Raw genomic sequence first — 19,025 nt, forward strand, 5'->3', positions numbered from 1 at the left:
TTTCTTCTCCTCTTTCTTCTTCTCCTTTTCATCCAAACCTTCCATCATCATCATCTCAACAACAACCAAATCAACCAAATATTCGTCATGGGAGTCGATTGTATCTGGTCCTCTCTTCCCAAATGTAAAACTGCCAGACAAAACTATCGTCCTACACCCAACGGATGTGGTCCTCAGAGTCAGATGGTCGTTTCCATCATCTCCAATGTGGTAGCTCGTGAATTCATCCATTGCTGTAATCAACATGATCTGTGTTACTCCTCGTGTGGTGTTCCAAAAGCCACTTGCGATCATCAATTTCGTGAATGTATGCTCAATACGTGCCATTTGGATATTGTCTGTCGAATGAAAGCCTTTTCCATGTTTACGGCTGTGAGTCGACCATCGCCCTTATCGTGTCAGGCTTATATTGTGGCACAACATTCGGGATGTGATTGTACTTGGCAGAAAATAGAAGAGCAAGTTGCAAAGAGAAAGACCATGAAAGAAAATGGTTGGAAATTGGAAAAGTTAATCATTCATGAATAACATGTGTGTTCTCTTGATGATGAAAGGTCAATTGAAGCTGCTGTTCTCTTCGTGATGATGAACAATAATGAAAAAGATGCTGATTATTCTCTACAAATTGGGTAATCAATTCAAGAAACTCCTGAGTTGCTTTTGGGTACTATTTTCTACCTCCATTCTGGCTAAATAGCAATCATTGGAAACAAAACGATTCGATAGCTATATTTCTCCAAGTCCAATTTCGCACTGATCGTTGTGCGAATGACATCTCTCAGTTCATGGAATTAAGGAAAAAGCTGGAGAATAAGGAATGCCAAGTTGACTATTCTATTCATGTTTTCAGGCTCAAATTTGTTGAATACTGCACCACCTATAACTTGAGGTTCATTGATGAGTAAATGTTAATTTGGAGGTTTTCTGTTGTTAAGTATCATTTTTCTTGTTTTGATGCTCAGAGTTGGCAAACTGTCAAGTGTCAATTTATTGTGCTGCATCATAAAAAAACGTTGTTCCTCCTCATAAAGGATTCAAAAACACATCAAACACAATCAACAAAGGGTTCTTCTTCTCAGACTTCCAAACCTTCTTCATGAGCAACAAACCTTTGCACTAACATTAATTTCTTCATCTCGTTTATCATCTCCTATTTTCGTCGTAATTATCACAAACCGCTCTCTCGCACAACTTTGAACCTTACAACAGTTTCTCCGTGTCAATTCGTATAGAGAACAAACTCTTCCGGTATTCGACTCAATGCCATCATCCTCTGATTGTCTCGAATTCACCTTGTCGAATACTTTCAACAACAACAAGACAATTGGCATGTCAACAACCTCTCAAATTGATGATTCAATAGTCTTGACTTGTTGTTTGAATGATGAAACAACAACAATTCGAAAGGAAAACAAAACCACTCTCCCCGAAGACTCAACCTCTGAATTGCAACAACAACAACTTTCTCTTCCTAACATCATGTTAGTGAATGGAACAGATCAGCTCTCCATTATTGAACCACAACCACAGCAACAACCACAGCAACAACCACAACAACCACAACATCCAAAAGAGTGCTCCGTGATGACATTCACATCAAGTTCATCGAAGAAGGAGGATAATGAAATTTCAAAATATCCGCCTCAAGAATGGAAACATTCCTTCTTAAATGCATGTTCACAAGGAGATTTAATTGATTTTACTGCATTGTTACACTTTTTGGATACCATCAGAAATCATTCTGTCATTGCAAATACAAGTTATTACAATGTGAATGTGTTGGATGACAGAAAACTGTCAGGTCTTCACAAAGCATCTGCTGCGGGACATATTGCCATTGTAAGAGAATTACTCACAAGAAGTGACATTAACACCCGAGTTGTGGATGCAACACTCGCAACTCCAATGCATTTCGCAGCAGCAGCTGGCCATGTTCTCATTGTTCAGCTTTTATTTCAATGCGCAAAGGAAATGACAGATGCAAGAGACATTTATGGAAATACCCCTCTTCTATTGGCCATGCAAAGTGGAAAGCATGATACGGTAAGATTTTTGTTGAGTGTCTTACCCACCAATTCCATTCGAACGAAAAAATCGACAAATTCTCGAACTTTATTACACATTGCAGCTGCCAATTTGGATTTGGAAGGTATCAAAATGCTGTTGATGGATCGAGATGATTTGGAAAAAGAAAGACAACGATCACGAATCAAAGACAAGAGTAGAGAAGAGGTCTATTTTGAAGAAGTAGTGTTCCATGAGGAGGTTGATGATTTAGTCTACAGAGAGACCGTTGAAGATATGTGTAAAAGTCCTCCCACATGTGACACTTTAATTTCCTCAAAAATCATTGGAAAAGACAAAGAACGATCGAAAACATGTGACACAATCATTCAAAAATTGAGTTCACATGGTAAGGTTCTCATTCATGCAAAGGATGAGAATGGTTGCACGCCTCTCATGGTGGCCATTAAGGAATACAAGAGCTGTCATTCGAAGAGTTCTTCTTTTGAGAAAATTTCATGTCTTAACTTTTTACTCTCTGCCGAAAGTGTCATGAATCAGAGACAAGAACATTCTCAAGCACCTTTGACAGGTGTCAAACATCATGTAGCGACAGCACTCACCTTATTAGTCGATCAATCCAAGAGAACTTCACTTCATTTGGCTGCGTTGTATGATTGTGTGGATTTTTTCAGAATTATTGCTCTCACATTTGACCGTGACACTTTTTCAGAGTTACTTTTAATCAAAGACTCCAACGGTCAAACTCCAGTGCATTTAGCATGCAAACATGGATCTTTAGATATCATGGAAATTATCTTGGCGATGAGCTTTCCTCCTCGAGTGGTGATCATGTCTGTACGACAAGGAAATTCTTGTAAACGACAACAACCACACTCTCTCGAAATTGGTCACGAAGCAACTGACGCACTACCAACCATGTGTTCGTCTTCGTCGAATGTAAGCCCACCTTCTCCTAAAAGAACATTGTCACCACCTTCCAGTCCGTCTTTTTTAACTTGTCCTTCCAACTCATTGGTCCTCTCGAATGATAGACTTGGCAAATCTTGTCCAACTTTTATATGTGAACATCCAGTACTGAGTGCAAGAGATGCCAAAAACAAGACACCACTCTACTATGCAGCAACAACGTTGGCTCGATACTACAAACAGCGTTGTACTTCTCCTTCATCTGCATCGTCGAGTGTTTTATCTCCACCTAATTTACCTCCCTCTAATGATCATGATTCTTCTTCTCACATGACATCATCCAATTCTGCAATAACAACAACAAGCTCACTAAAAGTGACACAACCAAAAGGAGACAAAGAAGTGCTAGTTTCAATGATTTATGAAATGTTAATGAGTGGATTGATTTCTCCTCAATCAGAGTTGAGGGAAGATCACCACTCAAATGCCACTACCACTTCCTCAACGACAGCAAAGAGTTCCAACAATTCTTCTTCAACGGCATACGATGTGTTGCTCAATCAAACAGATTTCTTTAACACTTATCCTCAATTCAAAGACTGGTTTTTGAGCAAGCAACAACCTCTGGTTTCTTCTCCTTCCAAGTATCGACAACGATTCAACTCAGATGATCAAGCTTCTGCCACGACTCGTCTTTCACGATCAGCTTCAGGTACTGTATTCAAGAAGTTGACTCTATTTCAAAGCAGCTCCCTCGCTGAAGATGTGGATCTTCGTCCAATCAGCCCAATGAAACGAATGCAAACTCACAAGTAAATGAATTGCATGATATGTTGTTGTCTTTGATACCTTCTCAAAAGAAATTTATTCGCAAGCATGAATAGAGTCAATGTCGTTGAATCTTCGATTATACGCTACAATTTTCTCACACATGTCACTTTTTCAAGTTTTCCTTAATGAGTTGTTTCAAACTTTCGAGTTCTTGCTGAACTTCGAGTCGTCCTTTTCGTTCTTCGTTGAGACTCTTCTCCAGCATATCAATCTTTCTCTTACTCTCTTCATCAAGGGCGGAGCTTCTGTTTGAGCGGTCCGATCTTCCTGAGCGAGAACCATTTGAAATTGAGCTGGCATTGGATTTGTATGATCGCACAGAGAGGGAATCATCTTCTGAAACCCTACTGGATCGGTTCGATAGGTCTCCATTGTTATTATTATTATTAATGGAGGAGGGAGATTTCTTTTCTATAGGCTCAAGCAAGTGAGGCAACGCCTTTGGTTTAAATCCTGGAGGTATGTTGTTGGGTCCTTTGGACACTGGGGAGTTGTTGCTCATCTCCCGTGCCAGAATGTAGGAATTGATGAAGGAAAGAGCAGCCTTGTCTTCATGCATACATCTCTCTTTCCAGGCTTGAGACTCTCTAATATGATTTGCCATGATGAGTTGGGGCGATGATGATGATGTAACAGAGAAGGTTGAGTTTGAAAAGATGTCGACTCTCGGGCTGGTCCAGTAGTGCAAACAATTGGGTTGTTCCGCTCTTTCAGTTTATAAACAAGATGGAATTGTTCAATGATGATGATTATTGTTCCTCTGGATGATGCGCTCAATAATGAGGGGCGTTGTTCTTACAGTACTAGTAGTGGCGAATAGAAATGAAGCGAGTGTGTTGTGGTTGTTGTTTTGGTTGTTTTGGTTGTTGTTATTACTCTTTCTGGTTCCTTAAAAGAGCGAGTCAATCGTGAAGAGAGGTTTTGTGCCTTGCGTTCTAGTTTTTTTTAATTGGTAATCAAAAAATTCCTTATCTCGAAATTACAAAATGTGGGCCGATTCCTTATCTCGAAATTACAAATCATAGACTGAGGCATTCCCCATTGTGCACAACTTAGTATGGCCTGAACGTGTGTGTTGTGTGGTATTACTCTTGAGGGCCTGTCGTCTCAGCTTTTTTCTTTCGTCTTTCCAAATAACCAATACAGAATAATTTCACTTGCTCGACATTCAATCCATCCTTCGCCGAGATTGGAACAATGGGAATATCACCAAACTCGTTTTTCACAAACTCTTTCAGTTTTTCGAAATTCTTCTCAGCACCAGGAACGTCCATCTTGTTAGCAACAATGCAGGCAGCTCGTTCTGAAAGACCTGACATGTAGAGTTCTACTTCTTTTTGTAGTAGTCTCAAAATATCCCAAGGTTGGAATAATCGTTGTTTTCTCTTAATTTCTGGGAGTGTATCAAGTACGGTGTTACGATAAGGATCATGTTCAGGAAGATTTTCTTCAGTGTTGTTGACATCTATTTGAAGAGAGTTGTAATCTTCGTCGTCAAGTTGCATGGTGTCAAAATCGGTCATGCTTTGTAGATTGTCCTCTGCAGAAATGGCAGAATTATTGTCATTATCGTCGTCAAATTGCTCTTGAAGAGTTTGTTCAGTATTGATCCTTGTTTCATGTTCTCTGGAACGAATTCTTGCAGACTCTTCAGGTGATAAGGTTCTCAAAAGAGGAGTCCTCTTTCTAAAGCTGTGCTGAGCTTTTTGTCTCTTATTCATTCGCCTTGTGAGTGCGTCTTCATTCTCGTCATCTAAATCGTTCAAAACATCTTCGGCTTCATCCTCTCCAAAATAGTCTGCTAATGCAGACTCTCTCAAATGATACGAGTCATCATTGGTCTGTACAGAAGAAAGTGATTTTGTGACTCTCTTTTCAGCGTGTTTGGAAAGCTCATTGATCTCCTCACTCGAAGTATTCGAATCATAGTCAAATGGAGATGCCTCAGTAATAAATTCGTACTTGATCTCTCCCGTTTCCTCATTGTATTGAATACCAAGGCCCTCAAGTCCGCTCACATCAACGACATAGAGAAGTAATTTTGTTCGTTCAATATGTTGCAAAAAATCATGACCTAAACCCCTTGTTTTGAATTTGCTATTCATGCCCTCAATTAAACCAGGAATATCAGCACATGTAAAGGAATATCCAGTCTCTTGATGAAAAACTTCTCCAACCGTGGGATGTAAGGTTGTGAATGAATATGCAGCTACTTTTGGCTTGGCATTTGATATCGCTCCTAACAGTGTGGATTTTCCTGCATTTGGAAATCCTAGCAATCCCACGTCAGCAATGGTTTTCAATTTTAAAAGTAAATGCCTGGATTCTCCTTTTTGTCCTTCTTGACTTTGTTTTGGACTTCTATTCGTACTGGAGGAGTAGTGTTGATTTCCAAGTCCACCTCTACCTCCCTTAGCTGCCAAAATTTCATCACCATCATTTTGAAGGTCTGCAATAAAGTCACCAGTATCTGCGTCAAAAACTTGTGTTCCAAGAGGTACATAAATTATCGTATGTTCTCCTTTCCTCCCGTTTTTGTTTCTCTTCTGACCATTGTCACCATCTTTGGCCTTTTGAATATGGTCAATACCACAGAGTGAGTGTCTACTACTTGTTGCCTTGATAAACACACTTCCACCATTTCCACCATCTCCTCCACTTGCTTTTCCGATGGGTTTAAATTTTTCTCTTAGAAAATGTACAAGTCCGTTTCCTCCAGTTCCTCCTCTCACTCTAATCACACATTGATCCACATATTGAATATGCTTCCCGGACCTAGTTTTAATCATTGGAAATCTATTCTTTTCAATGGATGTTTTTTCAGAAAAACGCCCGAGTCCGAGAGTTGAAGTCATTTTGGCCATCCTCTGGAAATTATCATTTGAAAAGCATCTCACGTTTTTATTTACATCATTCCGAAATGCGTTTCTATTCACAAATAATTGTTGTTGTAAAAGTTCTTGTTGTTGTTGAGAGTGTTGAAGTTGAGAGAGTAAAAAACCCGCAGTATTCCTCAAGACGAAGAATGAAGGCTTCCTCCGCAAGCTCAGGTTCAACATTTTTTTTACAAATTAATTAGAAAGGCAAACCTTCAAAATGTTGACCTTGTGAATCACTTCAAGTGCATGTTATCTAGTTGATGTTCAAGAAATCGTTGATCAAATAGGTCATGAATGACTTGCAGCGTCGAACTTGAAATTTCTTGTTCTGTTGTTGATGTTGCTTCATGTTCAGAGGCTTGGGCACTCACCTCTGTAGTGCTGGAGGAATGATGATCTTTCTGTTGTTCAACATGTTGATCGTCGACACTACCGATTGTCTTTTTCCATGTCATTGACATGTTGACAATTTGATTTCCTAGCTCGGTGGATGAAATTGAAATTCGATTCGAAGAAAGCAAATTGGAGGACGATGATGACGACTTCTTTTGAATTCCTTTACGTGAAGACGAGTATCCACTTGTCATGCCTGAATCAAACGAGAGAAACTTTGAAATGGACTGCATAATTTTTGCACTGTCACTGTGTACGGTCACGGAATGTTGATATCCAATAAAAAGAAGATCATCCCAAAACTTACGCTTCTTGTGCCTCTTGAAAAAGAATTTTTCGTCTAGTACTACTAGTATTGCTCGTACGTGAGGGTGGTGATTGTCTTCCCTTTGAATGGCTCTTGTCTTCCTTCGGAGGATTGTCTTGTTGTTGTTGATGGTGTTGAGTGTGAGGGAACATGTTCTTGTTTTTTTTTTTAAAAATAGTTTTATTTTGGAATTTCAAGAATTGTCACTTGTTCTTTGATTTCCCCATATTAACAAATGCAAACAATATCTGACAATTCTCCTTGTCTTGCTCTCTTTTTCAAAGAAATGTAAAAGAAAGAGTTCATGCCTCCCTTTTCTGCAACTATGGTAATATTAGCAGAAGTGTTGGCAAAGATTACAATATCTGCTTTTGGTTGAAGATTCATTTGTCTGATGTGAGGCATAGATTTAATCTCTTCTTCTTCCAACTCTGGAAAGTTACATTGATCATATTCATTGTTACCGCAAGCATACACATTTCCTACATTGCTCACAAAGATGGTATGATAGGAACCTGCATAAACACTCTTTATCATTTCATGTTCTCCAATGGTGAAGGGCTGTGATAGTGGTTTTTGCTTTTCATCTTTATCCAAAGCTACATTGTAACAAGTGTACTCTATTTTTTTGGTCTTATTCTTTGTTAAAATACTCTGTTCAGAATTCTTGATTTTGTAAAATTTTGTCAGTAATGTAAAATCATCGGTGTCTCTTAAATCCCCAACGCCACATTGTCCATATCCATTATAGCCAGCTGCGTATATGGCTCCATTATTCAGTAAAAATACATTGTGATACATTCCACAACTAAAGCTCAATAAATTTTGGGAATAAAAGGGTAATTGTTTGGTAATGTTTGTGAAACGAGAGGAATCAACATTAATTTTTCCAAATTGACGGTAAGAAGAGTCTCCAAGTGCGTATATGTTTTTAAAGGATGTGACGACCACAATCGTTTGCCCTCCACATTGAAAATCCTCAATAATTTCACCCTCATTTAAGAGCTCCCTAAAATCTTGAACACATTCAAATTCTGAGAATTTTTGGTACTTGATTCCAAGACTACCGGTCACGTAGAGTAGATTGCGAGTGGTTAATATACATGTTGAATTACCTCCACATCTCAGCATTTTGGTGTAGCGATTGAATGGAACTACAGTGAATGAATCAACGCTACCAAAGGGTAGTCCACACTGGCAGTTTGCGTTCCAGCCTGAGGAAATGGGCAATTTTCAATTCATGAACCATGGTACGGTGATGACATGAGTAAATAAATGACAATTAACATACCACAGGCCATTATTCGTCCATAGTTTGTAAGAATTACTGAATGATTATGACCACAGCAAATTTCAACTGCATGTTCATCGAGTTCCTTATATGCTGGTCTCACTCTACAAATATCAGGTGAATACTGCACTCCTAAATCTCCAATACCACTAGAATTGGAGATGATGATTAAACCATTTTAAGGGCATGACATGCAAATATTTCAAATTAATCACCACGTCCAAATGCTACAATTTTTTTGACAGGATTCAACAACGAAACATACAGTTGACCATCCGTGTTTTTTCCAAAGCTCATTAATCCTCCAAGGTTAGTCATCAACAGGGTGTGATGAGCTCCACTGCTAATTTTCACAATATATTCTCCACCGCTCAAATATTTTGAAATTTGTGAATTAATATTTCCTTGAACAACATTTTGATGCTCTCCAAACGCTTGAAATAACGCTCTTGTATGTAAAATCTCATCTCTTCCAAGATGATAACTCTCGATGGAGTAAACGGGCTTTGAATGATGATGATCATGATGCTTTAAACCTTTTCGGGTGGAGTGAACATGCTCGGATTCAGCTACAAAATCCTCTTGATCATCTATCGGGTGTGATGAGTTATGGAGAGAGGATGAGGTGTTTCGGTTGCCCATTTTTATTCGTTGAAACTCGCGTTTTATTTCTTTGGATCGGGTTTGACATCTTTTTGGGCATGAAAGTGGTTTGTTGCCAATTGTAAAAAAAAACAAGAGGGCCAAGATGAATGAACAGCTGCTGATGCTTCTTTGGTTTTCCTTCTTCTTTGACGCTTATTAAGCAATAAGGAGGTTACCAATGAATTTTCAAGTGTTGTTGTTCATGGCATTTATATTCAATTTCACTTCTATTTCATTCAAAACCATTGACAGCGCACCAACCTGCATGCGCAAGCACTTTCATGAACTGATTGAACTTTTTCAATTCGTGCGCACTCTCAAGGAAAGTTGTTCATAATTTTAGAATGATCCAATCTATTGGAAGAGACATCACCTCCTCAACGAACAACGTCGACGACATTGGTTTCCTTTCCGACCTTCCGTTTATTCTCGAAGATTTAAAAGGCGTGCATGGAATAACTCGAGTTGATGATCAAATTCAACAAAAAAAGTTTTGATATATCTTCTTTGAAGAGAGTTCTATTTGAAACCATCCAAGCAACAACCACCAATTTCAAATACTTTCATCATGATGAGCAATAATAATAATAACAATTATCCCTACTCGGGTTATGTTCCTTTCCAACAACCCCAAGTACCACAACAACAACAACAACATTTCAAGGTCTATGTCTTTGAAAACAAGTCCGTTCCATCTCAACCACAAGCCTTGGATGTTCAAAAGGCAACGAGTATTCATCGTTTGGTGATTCCTTATTTGACCTCCTTGAATGAATTTCTCAAATTCTTGGAAGAGAGAAAGATCATTGAGAATAATGCTTCTGAACCACAACAAACGATCTTTTACTTGGACGATGAAAATCAATGGGTTACAGTTTCCAACGAGGACGATTGGAATGTCCTTTGGAGCTTGTTGAGAGGTCAGAAAGTCATCAAGGTTTCCATCTTGAAGAAGCAGCAGCAAACTGCAAGCGTTCCATCTCAAGAGGAGGCTTTTGAACAACAACAACAACACACTCATGAAAAGTTATCCTTTAACTTGCCATGGTTTGGAGCTCAACGAAGAGGTTGTTGTCCAAGAAGAAAAAGGTTCCAACATTCATCTCATGGTCATCATCAACAAGAAGCAAATGAAATTCCATTATCGAATTTGATTGACCATGTGTTGGGTGCCTTTTTCGAAACACCTTCAGAAAATGATGCACAAGAATCAGGAAATAAGAACGAAGAGAAGAAAGAAGAAGCCAATAAGTGTTGCAATGCTGATAACAACAACAATTGCCGTTCAAATGCATCACAGACTGAAAGATCTCAATGCCCATTTGTTTCTGGATCTTCATGTGGATCGAATGGTCATCCATTTGCCCACTTGTTCCCATTCCTTGGTGAATTTGGTCGTTGTTTCAATTCCAATAACAACGCCGCCAATAACTTTTCATTTTCACCAGAACAACGCGAACAATTAAGACAACAATTTGGTGGACTTATTAACTTGGCAAAGGAGAATGTTAACAATATTCCACACTTTGGTGTGACTTGTGATGAATGTAACCAAAGTAACTTTGTTGGGCAACGTTTGAAATGCCAAGATTGTGAGGATTTTGATTTGTGCGGCAAGTGTTTTGAGGAGAAAGCTCAACAGCATGCAGAGGGTTTCCATAGCTTTACACTGGTGGAACCAAGAGGAAAGAGCTTTGTTCAGAATTTGATATCGCAATTCGAACAGCAACAGAACGAAACCGTAGGCCAACAACAATCAACATCTCCTCAAGCATCTTCAGATCAAGCCAGTGACCAACACCAACCAAAAGAAACTGTCGTTGTGAGTGAGCCATCCGCTCCCCATTCACAGGTTGATGAACAACCACAAGAACTGGAATTGGATGCTCAACTTTATCCATCTGTTGACAACAACAACAATGGAATTGTCACCAATACTACTGCTCAACAACCAACTCAAACTGTTCAAGAGCATCCATACTCTCAACAACTTTCCATCCTCAGGGATATGGGATTCAATTCTGAAGAATTGAACCTTCGATTGTTGAACAAGTACAATGGTGACATTCAAAGAACTGTTGCCGATCTCTTGTCATACTATTAATTGGACATTTTACTGTGTGTATGCATTTTGTAAATAAACAACTTCTGTCTATAATAACATTCAATTAAATTTAATTTCGTTTTTCAAAGATGAGATTTGACATTGGCAATTTCCTTAATGTTTGCGATTTTTATTTACATTTTGGATATTTACAATGGAATGACTATCTTGCACTATGAACTCTAGAGTCTACACTTTCCCCCACCACTCATTTGCACTTCCTTTGTAGACATAAACATTCTCATATCCTAGATCAATCATTTCTTGAGCTGCTTTTTGTGCTCTAGCCCCTGATCTACAATAAATAATGATGGGATCATGGTGACATGGTTTTTCAAGTCCATACTGGGATAAAAATTGTGTTGACGTCAGTTCAGAGAAATTGGATGTGATACACTTCAATGGGATATTAAGAGCAGTGGGAAGGTGTGGCAGTTCAGTGCTTGAAAATTCGTGAGGCTCTCTGCAATCGATGAGTAAATAACTTCTAGCTTCATCAGTTTGTTCGGTGATTAGTTGAGCCAGTGTGCTCTTTTCAATGAATTTAAACATTTTTTTGTTGTTGGAATGGATTCAAACACAATAATGTGACTTCGATTAATGGCAAGAGACATGATATGGGACAATAATGTTGTTGCGGCGAATTTTGTTCGCGAAAACTGAACAAGTACTTTTTTGTTCAGTGATGATACTGGGAGGTCTACTATTATTAGATGTAGTAAATATTATCGTCAATGTTGTCCGTCAACTCTTCCTTCTGTGTTGATGATTCTGTTGTTGTTTCATGTTCATTGTTTTCAAGAGCATCATTTTGATTTGATTGTGGTTTAAGGAAACAACTTAAAAGAAATGAATGAGAATCGTCCTTAAATGCATGAGGTAAATAAGGAGCTGCATTATCCATTCCTAGCATGTGCATGATGGTCTCTTTGTGTAACAGGTTTTCGTTTGCATAAATTAAACAGGACTTTCCACGAGCATCACTTTGATTGGGATTTGCCCCAAATGATAATAACACTTGAACACAAGAAGTGTGTCCTTCCTTGATGGCGAACATGAGTGGAGACATGGAAAACATGTCGAGCGTGGTCATATTCACAATAAATCTGTTCAATGATTCCTCTTCAGTACACACAGATTCAAATGCATTATTCGTCAATCCATAGCATTCTAGCAGCGTTTGAAATAATTGTGAATTCATTTTCAGAGTGCTGGTCCCATGAAGTATCAAGTATTTCAGTAGCTCTGAATGTCCTTCCTTCGCTGCAATGTGTATTGGAAATAATACACGTCTGTGTTGAGAAGATCCCATTGCTTCCTCTTTAGTCTTTTCATAGCTCGAAACAAAACGAGTAGGTATAAATTCTCCAAAATCCAGACTTGCACTTGTTTCCAACATGTCTCTCACTAACTCCAATCGATTAAATGAAATTGCATAATGGAGAGGAGTAAAACCGTTTCTGCACATGCATGTGGGCTTTTGGTGTCCCTCAATAATCATGGTCAAAATCCACAAAAAACTTTTCGAACATCTTTTAGCACATAAATGAATGGGCTTCAATTGATTGCGAGAATCTTCATCATTTAAATCCACTCCTTTCTTGATTAATTGACACAAAAAATCATTTACAAATTGGATATTCTTTTGTATTGGGAGAACTTCATTGTTGTTACTACTGCATTCGTAGCTATCATAATTTGTTGTTTGCGTCTGGGAATCGTTAATGTCCATCATCATCCTATGAGTGGGATTACTGGTAATCATTGATGAAGTATTTCGAATATGCAAAGAGCTCATCAAATCATCATCTCCACGATTGACTAAAACATGAGCCAAATTCATTCCAAACCATCTCTGAGTAACAACAATTTCTGATCCATATTCACCACAATACTCTTCAAATTGATCCCAATTTAATTTTGAAACTGATGAAAATATATGAGAAATAATGGAAGGATCCAACTTTTCGGAAGGACTTGCTGTATTTAAATCTCTTCCACTATTATGAATATTATGAATACTAAAATTACTACAACCACTATTGGATGAAACCGATGTTCGCTTCAACCATTTTTTGGGAGGCATTGTTTTTGTTTGGATGTGTCAGGTCCGTGGTTCATGCAACAGCTTCAAGTTTCAATCACAAAGACTTCAAGTTGAACGAGTTCATTTGACTGCACTTTTATTGGCTTATCAAATGAAAACATTGTTCCAGTCTTTTGCTATCTCTAAACCACAAAGGCCCCGACCTTTTTCATGATGTGTTTTGTATGGTTAACAGAAGAACAGAAATGACCAATGTAGAGGGAATTCACTCCTAGTCAAGAATGAATCATATATTTCCACGCCATTCCTGCAGCTTCGATTTTTCAAGTGATTCTTTGTGGAGTGAATTTTTGGAGTGTAGAGACAGGAACAGATTGCCCGCTCATTCTCTCTACGACTTTCAAAATTCATGAAAAAAAATAATTGAAATGTCGTCGTCCTCAGGATTTGAGAACGGGAATGGCAATCTTCATCACAACAATTTGATCCGGAAGAGATCACCGAATAGGAATGTTGGGTTGAACCCATCAAGTTTAGATAATAGTAATGTCTCTAGTTCGTCGTCGAGGCCATCATCGGGATCATCCGAAAAGATGTTGTTTAACAAGAATAATTTACAATCTCAATTAATGGCCAATAATCGGAAAAACTTGAATTCAAAAATTCTTTCCAAACCCTCTATAATTCATAATTCTGTGAATAGCAATTTAAATGGAATGGGAATTCTTCCACCAAGGAAAAGTGAAAGTAAGAGCAGAAGTAATTCTCCTCTAAAGCCAGTGCAAGTCAATGAAGACGAAGGTGAGTGGATTTGGATTTTATACAATGGTGTGACACCCATAATAAGATATTCCTGAGAGGGATGATTTGACGGTGACCCTCTTGTCTCGACTGAAAAAGTTAGAGCAAACATGCTCTGAACAAAAAATTATTTTAACCTCCAGAGAATCAACTATTAAGGATCTTCAAGATGTGATTCACAAACAGAAAATACAAATAGAAAAACAGGTAGGTTTGCAATTTTTAAGGAGCTAAAGAATTGACCGATGAGAATGTCAGAAAAAAGAGCTCAACCAACAACAAAGCACCATGAATGCGATGTTTAAATTTCTCGAATATCATGATATCAAACATCCTTTCGACTCCTCTTACACTCCTGTCAAGAGTACTAATTCATGGAAGACACCTGAAGTGCCTCAAGTGCAATCCACAGTTTCTCCACCTCAAATTTCTGACGACGAAATGGGTCCACATATCAACATGAAACTGCTTGAGCAACGAGTCCAAGCTTTGAATAAGATGATTGACAATGAAGAATTGGTGGAAGTGTCAAAGATGAATAGCAATATTAAACAGCTCAAACAAAAACCTGTGAGCACTGTGACGTTTTGGAAAAATGGAATTGTTGTTGATAATGGACCTTTTAAGCCATACAAATGGCAAATTACAAAAGCTTTTTTGACAGACATTTGTAAGTATCTTCATTTAGTTTATTCACAAACGAAACTATTTCACAAAATTTTGGCATTTGTTTAAAGAAGTGGATGGATACTTCCCCTATGAATTCAAAGAGAAACATCCAGATGGAGTGAAACTGAAAATTGTAGATAAAACATCAGAGCCTTTTTCAAAGACTGAGGAACGATCCATTGGAAAATCGAATTACCTCAAAGAAAACAACTCCAATGTGGTCGGTCTTGACTATTTGAAATATGTGGAAGAAAATGGACCTCCAAATCCACCTCTTGACAAGGAGAGCTTCCTGGATCTTCTTCCAAAGCAAGTGATCAAGAATGGCAAAGTAATACCTGTTCGTGATGACATTGAGCGAGTCATCTCAGGAGGCAATTCTAAAAACGAAACTAAAACTTCCGATATTGTAGAAATTCGAGATGAGGAGAACTCCCTCTCGCAGCAATCAGGTTCCAAAGACATTTGCACGATCAAATTGAGATCTTCTTCTGGTCAGCAATTTATGGTCTACCTCTCAAAACACAAAACCATTCGAGATTTAAGGCAATTATTAGTGCCTCATTTGCATCTTTCCTCGTTCCGCCTAAAAGCCATTCCCAATACCTTCTTTGACGATGAAACATCCACTCTTGAAACTTGTAAATTGTACCCAAAAGCTATTCTCATGATTTTGATCGATTAAATATTTGTTTGGAACAACAAGTAACCGTTTGTGATTTGATGAGATTTCAGGAATAGTAGTAAATCGGAAAAAATTCTCTTGATTCTTCTTTTTCATCACATCAATTCTCTCGACGACGACGCGTTCTTTTGAATGGCAAATGGTAATGATCATGTCTTTGTCCATCAGCATCAGCAACAAGAGACGACTACATTGTCGTCCTCACAACGAATGAATTTTGAACTATTGCAAAACCAGCACCAACAACATTCGTATGAGGTGGTCTCCGATATCATGTCGGATGAATCATCAATCAATCTTCATCATCCTTCTACGCCCACTATGAATACAACAACCACGACGACGACGACGACCTTGATATCGGAACAGCAATTACAACAGAGTATTTTGCAAAATACTCTCCCAACTTTATCGTCTCTCGAAATTATGGATCCATCATCATCCATACATAATCAACCACCACCACAAATTACAACAAGCACCAAACGGAGAATTAGTTTGGCCAGCACGAAAAGCACAGGTTCCAATCTGTCGTCATCGGCTCTTCGTCCAAAAACACCTCCATCTTCTTCCAACATGTCCATTCATCATCACCCTCAGCAGATCCTTGCTGCTGATCCACATGTGGATGCAATGACGACATCCATAACACCTAAAAGCCGACGACAATCACTTTCATTGCACTCCAATGAAATCAGACCATTTCCAAGTTCCAATCCGTTCAATCTTTCTAATCATCATCACAACCATGACTCGACACATATTTCAATAATCATTCAACAACCACCAGCTAGTTCAAATTTAGAAAACAATAATAATATACCAACGACCTCTGTTGAAGAGCTTAATGAGGAGATTATCAACAATAATCCAACTCAAGTTCCAAAAACACTACCAACTCACCCAACCATTTATCGTGATTCTAGTGAAGGATTTCTTTTTACACTCTACTCTGAATTGAGTTATTGGGCCAAAACGATTGCTGTTGGGCAGAGGGACAATGCACATTCAAACAATGAACAATTCATTAGATCAATACCATATCTTTCAGAATACCCACATCATGATAGCATTCCAAAACAATTACCGAACAGTCTAACTAATTTTCATCATCTTTTCGACGATGTGTTACATGTAATTTTATCATTTTTGGATTGCAAATCCATTCTTCGCTTTTCCTTGGTAAGTTTTTCTAGAGAAATTTTGCAATTAAGACTGACAATTTTCATCCCTTAATAGACTGCCTCCTACTACTATCATATCTGTCACTCTAACGCTGTGTGGGATCAATATTTATATCTGGAATGCTACATTAAATTTTCTAAAGTTTCACTACCTGAGCGATTTGCAAATTTGTACAATGCCAAACCTGAGAGACGACGAGAATTATTGCAAAATTTGGATGCTCCTGAAAATTCAGATTTAAATTTCCGTCAACAGCAATTATTGAAAGCAATTGATGCATTTGCCACATTTTATCAACCTTCACAAGAAGAAACCTTGTACAACAAGTATTTCGAACTTAAAAACGAGTATGAACAAAAACTTCCTCAACCTATCCCAATTCCTCAAGTCAATAACATTGAAGCCTCAATACCGCACAACGAATTGACAGGTGCAGACGATGTATCAATTATGAACGACCAAGAGGAAAACTCTGATGAAATCCAAAGTGCAATAGCTTATGATGAGGATATCAATATTTTCTTTGAAACCATGAATAGAGTATTTAATAGAGGTGAACCAGCCAATTTGCAAAGTGTCACAAGTTTTAACACTTCTGCGTCAAGAATTTTTCCACGCAAAAATAGTACTGCCACAGCCGATGAAAATTTTAATACTAGCTCCCTAAAGGATGTTGTAGAAAGACGTTCTAAAGAACTAGGCATATTAAGTGGAGAGGATGATTTCAAAACAATCAACATTGAAGAAAGTAATAATAATCCAATACCATCCATGGAACTCAAATCCATTCCAAACAAGCACTTTAGTATGACATCAGAGCAACTTGAAATTGATGGTTCATACAACAATAATGAAAAAGCGACAACTAATGCTGAGGGACATACAACAGGCTGGTTTGCACAACTCAAAGCGTCCATAGCTCAACAATATCGTGATTTTAAAGAAAAAGCTCCTAGTTATCAAAGAAGAGGACATACACCCCACGTACGATACTCAAGGGTGCCGATTGATAAGCTCTACTCTTCATATTGCATTTTCAGACAAGAGAAAATTAGAAATCCCATTATAAGAGGCAAGCTTTTGAAATTATATGTCAACCAAATCAAGAAAAGGTATAGACCCATTACAAGATGGCTAAACCATGTCAAGATGATTTCATGGTTATTCTTTATGGCGTTCATTGTTTTGTTAGCCTTAAAGCTGGATTCATACATTGATTGGCCATGGTTTATTTGCTTTGCACCAGCAGTTGGTAGTAGCGTCATTGCTATCATTCTAACAGTTATGTTATGGATTCCCACAATTGGTTGGCCAATAGTTCTCTATCGATGGGTCTCTGGAGATTGTGTAGGATTTTGGTCGTCTTATGCATATTGTTTGAGCCCGAGAGGAAGAATTATTCAATTAGTCGCTGGAATATTGCTGCCTTTAACACCGTGCTGTACATTTTTTATCTCTTTATTTCCAGAAGTACCTCTCTATTTACCGTGTGCTGTGGTTGCAGGAACGTGCTTGATTTGGATGTACACATGCACTCAGATTATTTACAAAACTGGAAAGAGAGTGTATCCATATGTATTGTTTTTAGCATGGTTGGGATTAGGAATGTTTTGTGGAGCAGTTGTATTGAAATTTGCCATTCCGTTCTTTACTGCTAATGTGAAATGGTACATTATTTGCTGTCCTCTCTATATTGTGATTATTTTAATTTTCAGTACGTAGTTTTTTCGAATACTTGAGGTTTCTCAACTGTCAACAATATTGCATACAATTTTTCACACAGTCTACCAAATCAAACTATCGTTTGACCTTAGTGTTGCATCAACAAAAGCATGTGTTAGTCTAATTTGGAGTTTGACATTTATTGCCTTTATGTGTATTGTTATTTTGTCACTAGTTTTTGTCATTTTACGAATGGATGAAGTTATTTCTTGGTCCTATACTATTTCATTCATCCCAATGTATGTCATTCTCCAAATAGGACTTCTCTACTATGGAATACGTGCTTTCACAAACAAATTATCTCCAACAGTTCTCAAAAACCCATTTTCGATTTTTACAAACGGAATGAAAAACAATGCAGATATGGACACGTATATCTTATAGACCTTCTCCTCAATCATACACTGCAGTAGTGCGTTGGATACATGCAACGGATCCACGAATGCATGATTCATTAGTATGGAAAACATCCGCAACATTATTACATCCGCATGACATATTTGGTAAAACCCAACAACGATGGATACATAAA

The 19,025-nt window shown here is 38.0% G+C and overlaps 11 protein-coding genes across 11 annotated transcripts; 5 read left to right on the forward strand and 6 right to left on the reverse strand.

Annotated features, from left to right (window-relative positions):
- Nucleotides 1-87: 87 nt before the first annotated feature.
- FDP41_006824 (uncharacterized protein) lies at nucleotides 88-528 on the forward strand (the record flags this gene model as incomplete). Its single annotated transcript, XM_044710501.1, has 1 exon — nucleotides 88-528. One exon carries the CDS (start codon nucleotides 88-90, stop codon nucleotides 526-528), a length of 441 nt encoding a protein of 146 aa, XP_044558927.1.
- Nucleotides 529-1,260: 732 nt separating this feature from the next.
- On the forward strand, nucleotides 1,261-3,750 carry FDP41_006825 (uncharacterized protein; the record flags this gene model as incomplete). The annotated part of the gene is made up of 1 exon (XM_044710502.1): nucleotides 1,261-3,750. One exon carries the CDS (start codon nucleotides 1,261-1,263, stop codon nucleotides 3,748-3,750), a length of 2,490 nt encoding a protein of 829 aa, XP_044558928.1.
- Nucleotides 3,751-3,868: 118 nt separating this feature from the next.
- On the reverse strand, nucleotides 3,869-4,369 carry FDP41_006826 (uncharacterized protein; the record flags this gene model as incomplete). The annotated part of the gene is made up of 1 exon (XM_044710503.1): nucleotides 3,869-4,369. The coding sequence occupies one exon, from the start codon at nucleotides 4,367-4,369 to the stop codon at nucleotides 3,869-3,871; it is 501 nt and encodes a 166-aa protein (XP_044558929.1).
- A 481-nt stretch (nucleotides 4,370-4,850) lies between these two features.
- FDP41_006827 (uncharacterized protein) lies at nucleotides 4,851-6,620 on the reverse strand (the record flags this gene model as incomplete). Its single annotated transcript, XM_044710504.1, has 1 exon — nucleotides 4,851-6,620. The coding sequence occupies one exon, from the start codon at nucleotides 6,618-6,620 to the stop codon at nucleotides 4,851-4,853; it is 1,770 nt and encodes a 589-aa protein (XP_044558930.1).
- Nucleotides 6,621-6,877: 257 nt separating this feature from the next.
- On the reverse strand, nucleotides 6,878-7,496 carry FDP41_006828 (uncharacterized protein; the record flags this gene model as incomplete). Its single annotated transcript, XM_044710505.1, has 2 exons — nucleotides 6,878-7,286; nucleotides 7,345-7,496. 2 exons carry the CDS (start codon nucleotides 7,494-7,496, stop codon nucleotides 6,878-6,880), a joined length of 561 nt encoding a protein of 186 aa, XP_044558931.1.
- A 76-nt stretch (nucleotides 7,497-7,572) lies between these two features.
- On the reverse strand, nucleotides 7,573-9,277 carry FDP41_006829 (uncharacterized protein; the record flags this gene model as incomplete). Its single annotated transcript, XM_044710506.1, has 3 exons — nucleotides 7,573-8,558; nucleotides 8,636-8,784; nucleotides 8,901-9,277. The coding sequence occupies 3 exons, from the start codon at nucleotides 9,275-9,277 to the stop codon at nucleotides 7,573-7,575; spliced, it is 1,512 nt and encodes a 503-aa protein (XP_044558932.1).
- A 571-nt stretch (nucleotides 9,278-9,848) lies between these two features.
- Nucleotides 9,849-11,384, forward strand: FDP41_006830 (uncharacterized protein; the record flags this gene model as incomplete). Its single annotated transcript, XM_044710508.1, has 1 exon — nucleotides 9,849-11,384. The coding sequence occupies one exon, from the start codon at nucleotides 9,849-9,851 to the stop codon at nucleotides 11,382-11,384; it is 1,536 nt and encodes a 511-aa protein (XP_044558933.1).
- Nucleotides 11,385-11,573: 189 nt separating this feature from the next.
- FDP41_006831 (uncharacterized protein) lies at nucleotides 11,574-11,936 on the reverse strand (the record flags this gene model as incomplete). Its single annotated transcript, XM_044710509.1, has 1 exon — nucleotides 11,574-11,936. One exon carries the CDS (start codon nucleotides 11,934-11,936, stop codon nucleotides 11,574-11,576), a length of 363 nt encoding a protein of 120 aa, XP_044558934.1.
- A 157-nt stretch (nucleotides 11,937-12,093) lies between these two features.
- Nucleotides 12,094-13,470, reverse strand: FDP41_006832 (uncharacterized protein; the record flags this gene model as incomplete). Its single annotated transcript, XM_044710510.1, has 1 exon — nucleotides 12,094-13,470. One exon carries the CDS (start codon nucleotides 13,468-13,470, stop codon nucleotides 12,094-12,096), a length of 1,377 nt encoding a protein of 458 aa, XP_044558935.1.
- A 389-nt stretch (nucleotides 13,471-13,859) lies between these two features.
- Nucleotides 13,860-15,586, forward strand: FDP41_006833 (uncharacterized protein; the record flags this gene model as incomplete). The annotated part of the gene is made up of 4 exons (XM_044710511.1): nucleotides 13,860-14,232; nucleotides 14,279-14,439; nucleotides 14,596-14,902; nucleotides 14,973-15,586. The coding sequence occupies 4 exons, from the start codon at nucleotides 13,860-13,862 to the stop codon at nucleotides 15,584-15,586; spliced, it is 1,455 nt and encodes a 484-aa protein (XP_044558936.1).
- A 132-nt stretch (nucleotides 15,587-15,718) lies between these two features.
- On the forward strand, nucleotides 15,719-18,877 carry FDP41_006834 (uncharacterized protein; the record flags this gene model as incomplete). The annotated part of the gene is made up of 3 exons (XM_044710512.1): nucleotides 15,719-16,768; nucleotides 16,826-18,485; nucleotides 18,555-18,877. 3 exons carry the CDS (start codon nucleotides 15,719-15,721, stop codon nucleotides 18,875-18,877), a joined length of 3,033 nt encoding a protein of 1,010 aa, XP_044558937.1.
- Nucleotides 18,878-19,025: the final 148 nt, after the last annotated feature.

Source organism: Naegleria fowleri, assembly GCF_008403515.1.
Source record: "Naegleria fowleri strain ATCC 30894 chromosome Unknown tig53, whole genome shotgun sequence".
Classification (NCBI taxonomy): domain Eukaryota; phylum Heterolobosea; class Eutetramitea; order Acrasida; family Naegleriidae; genus Naegleria; species Naegleria fowleri.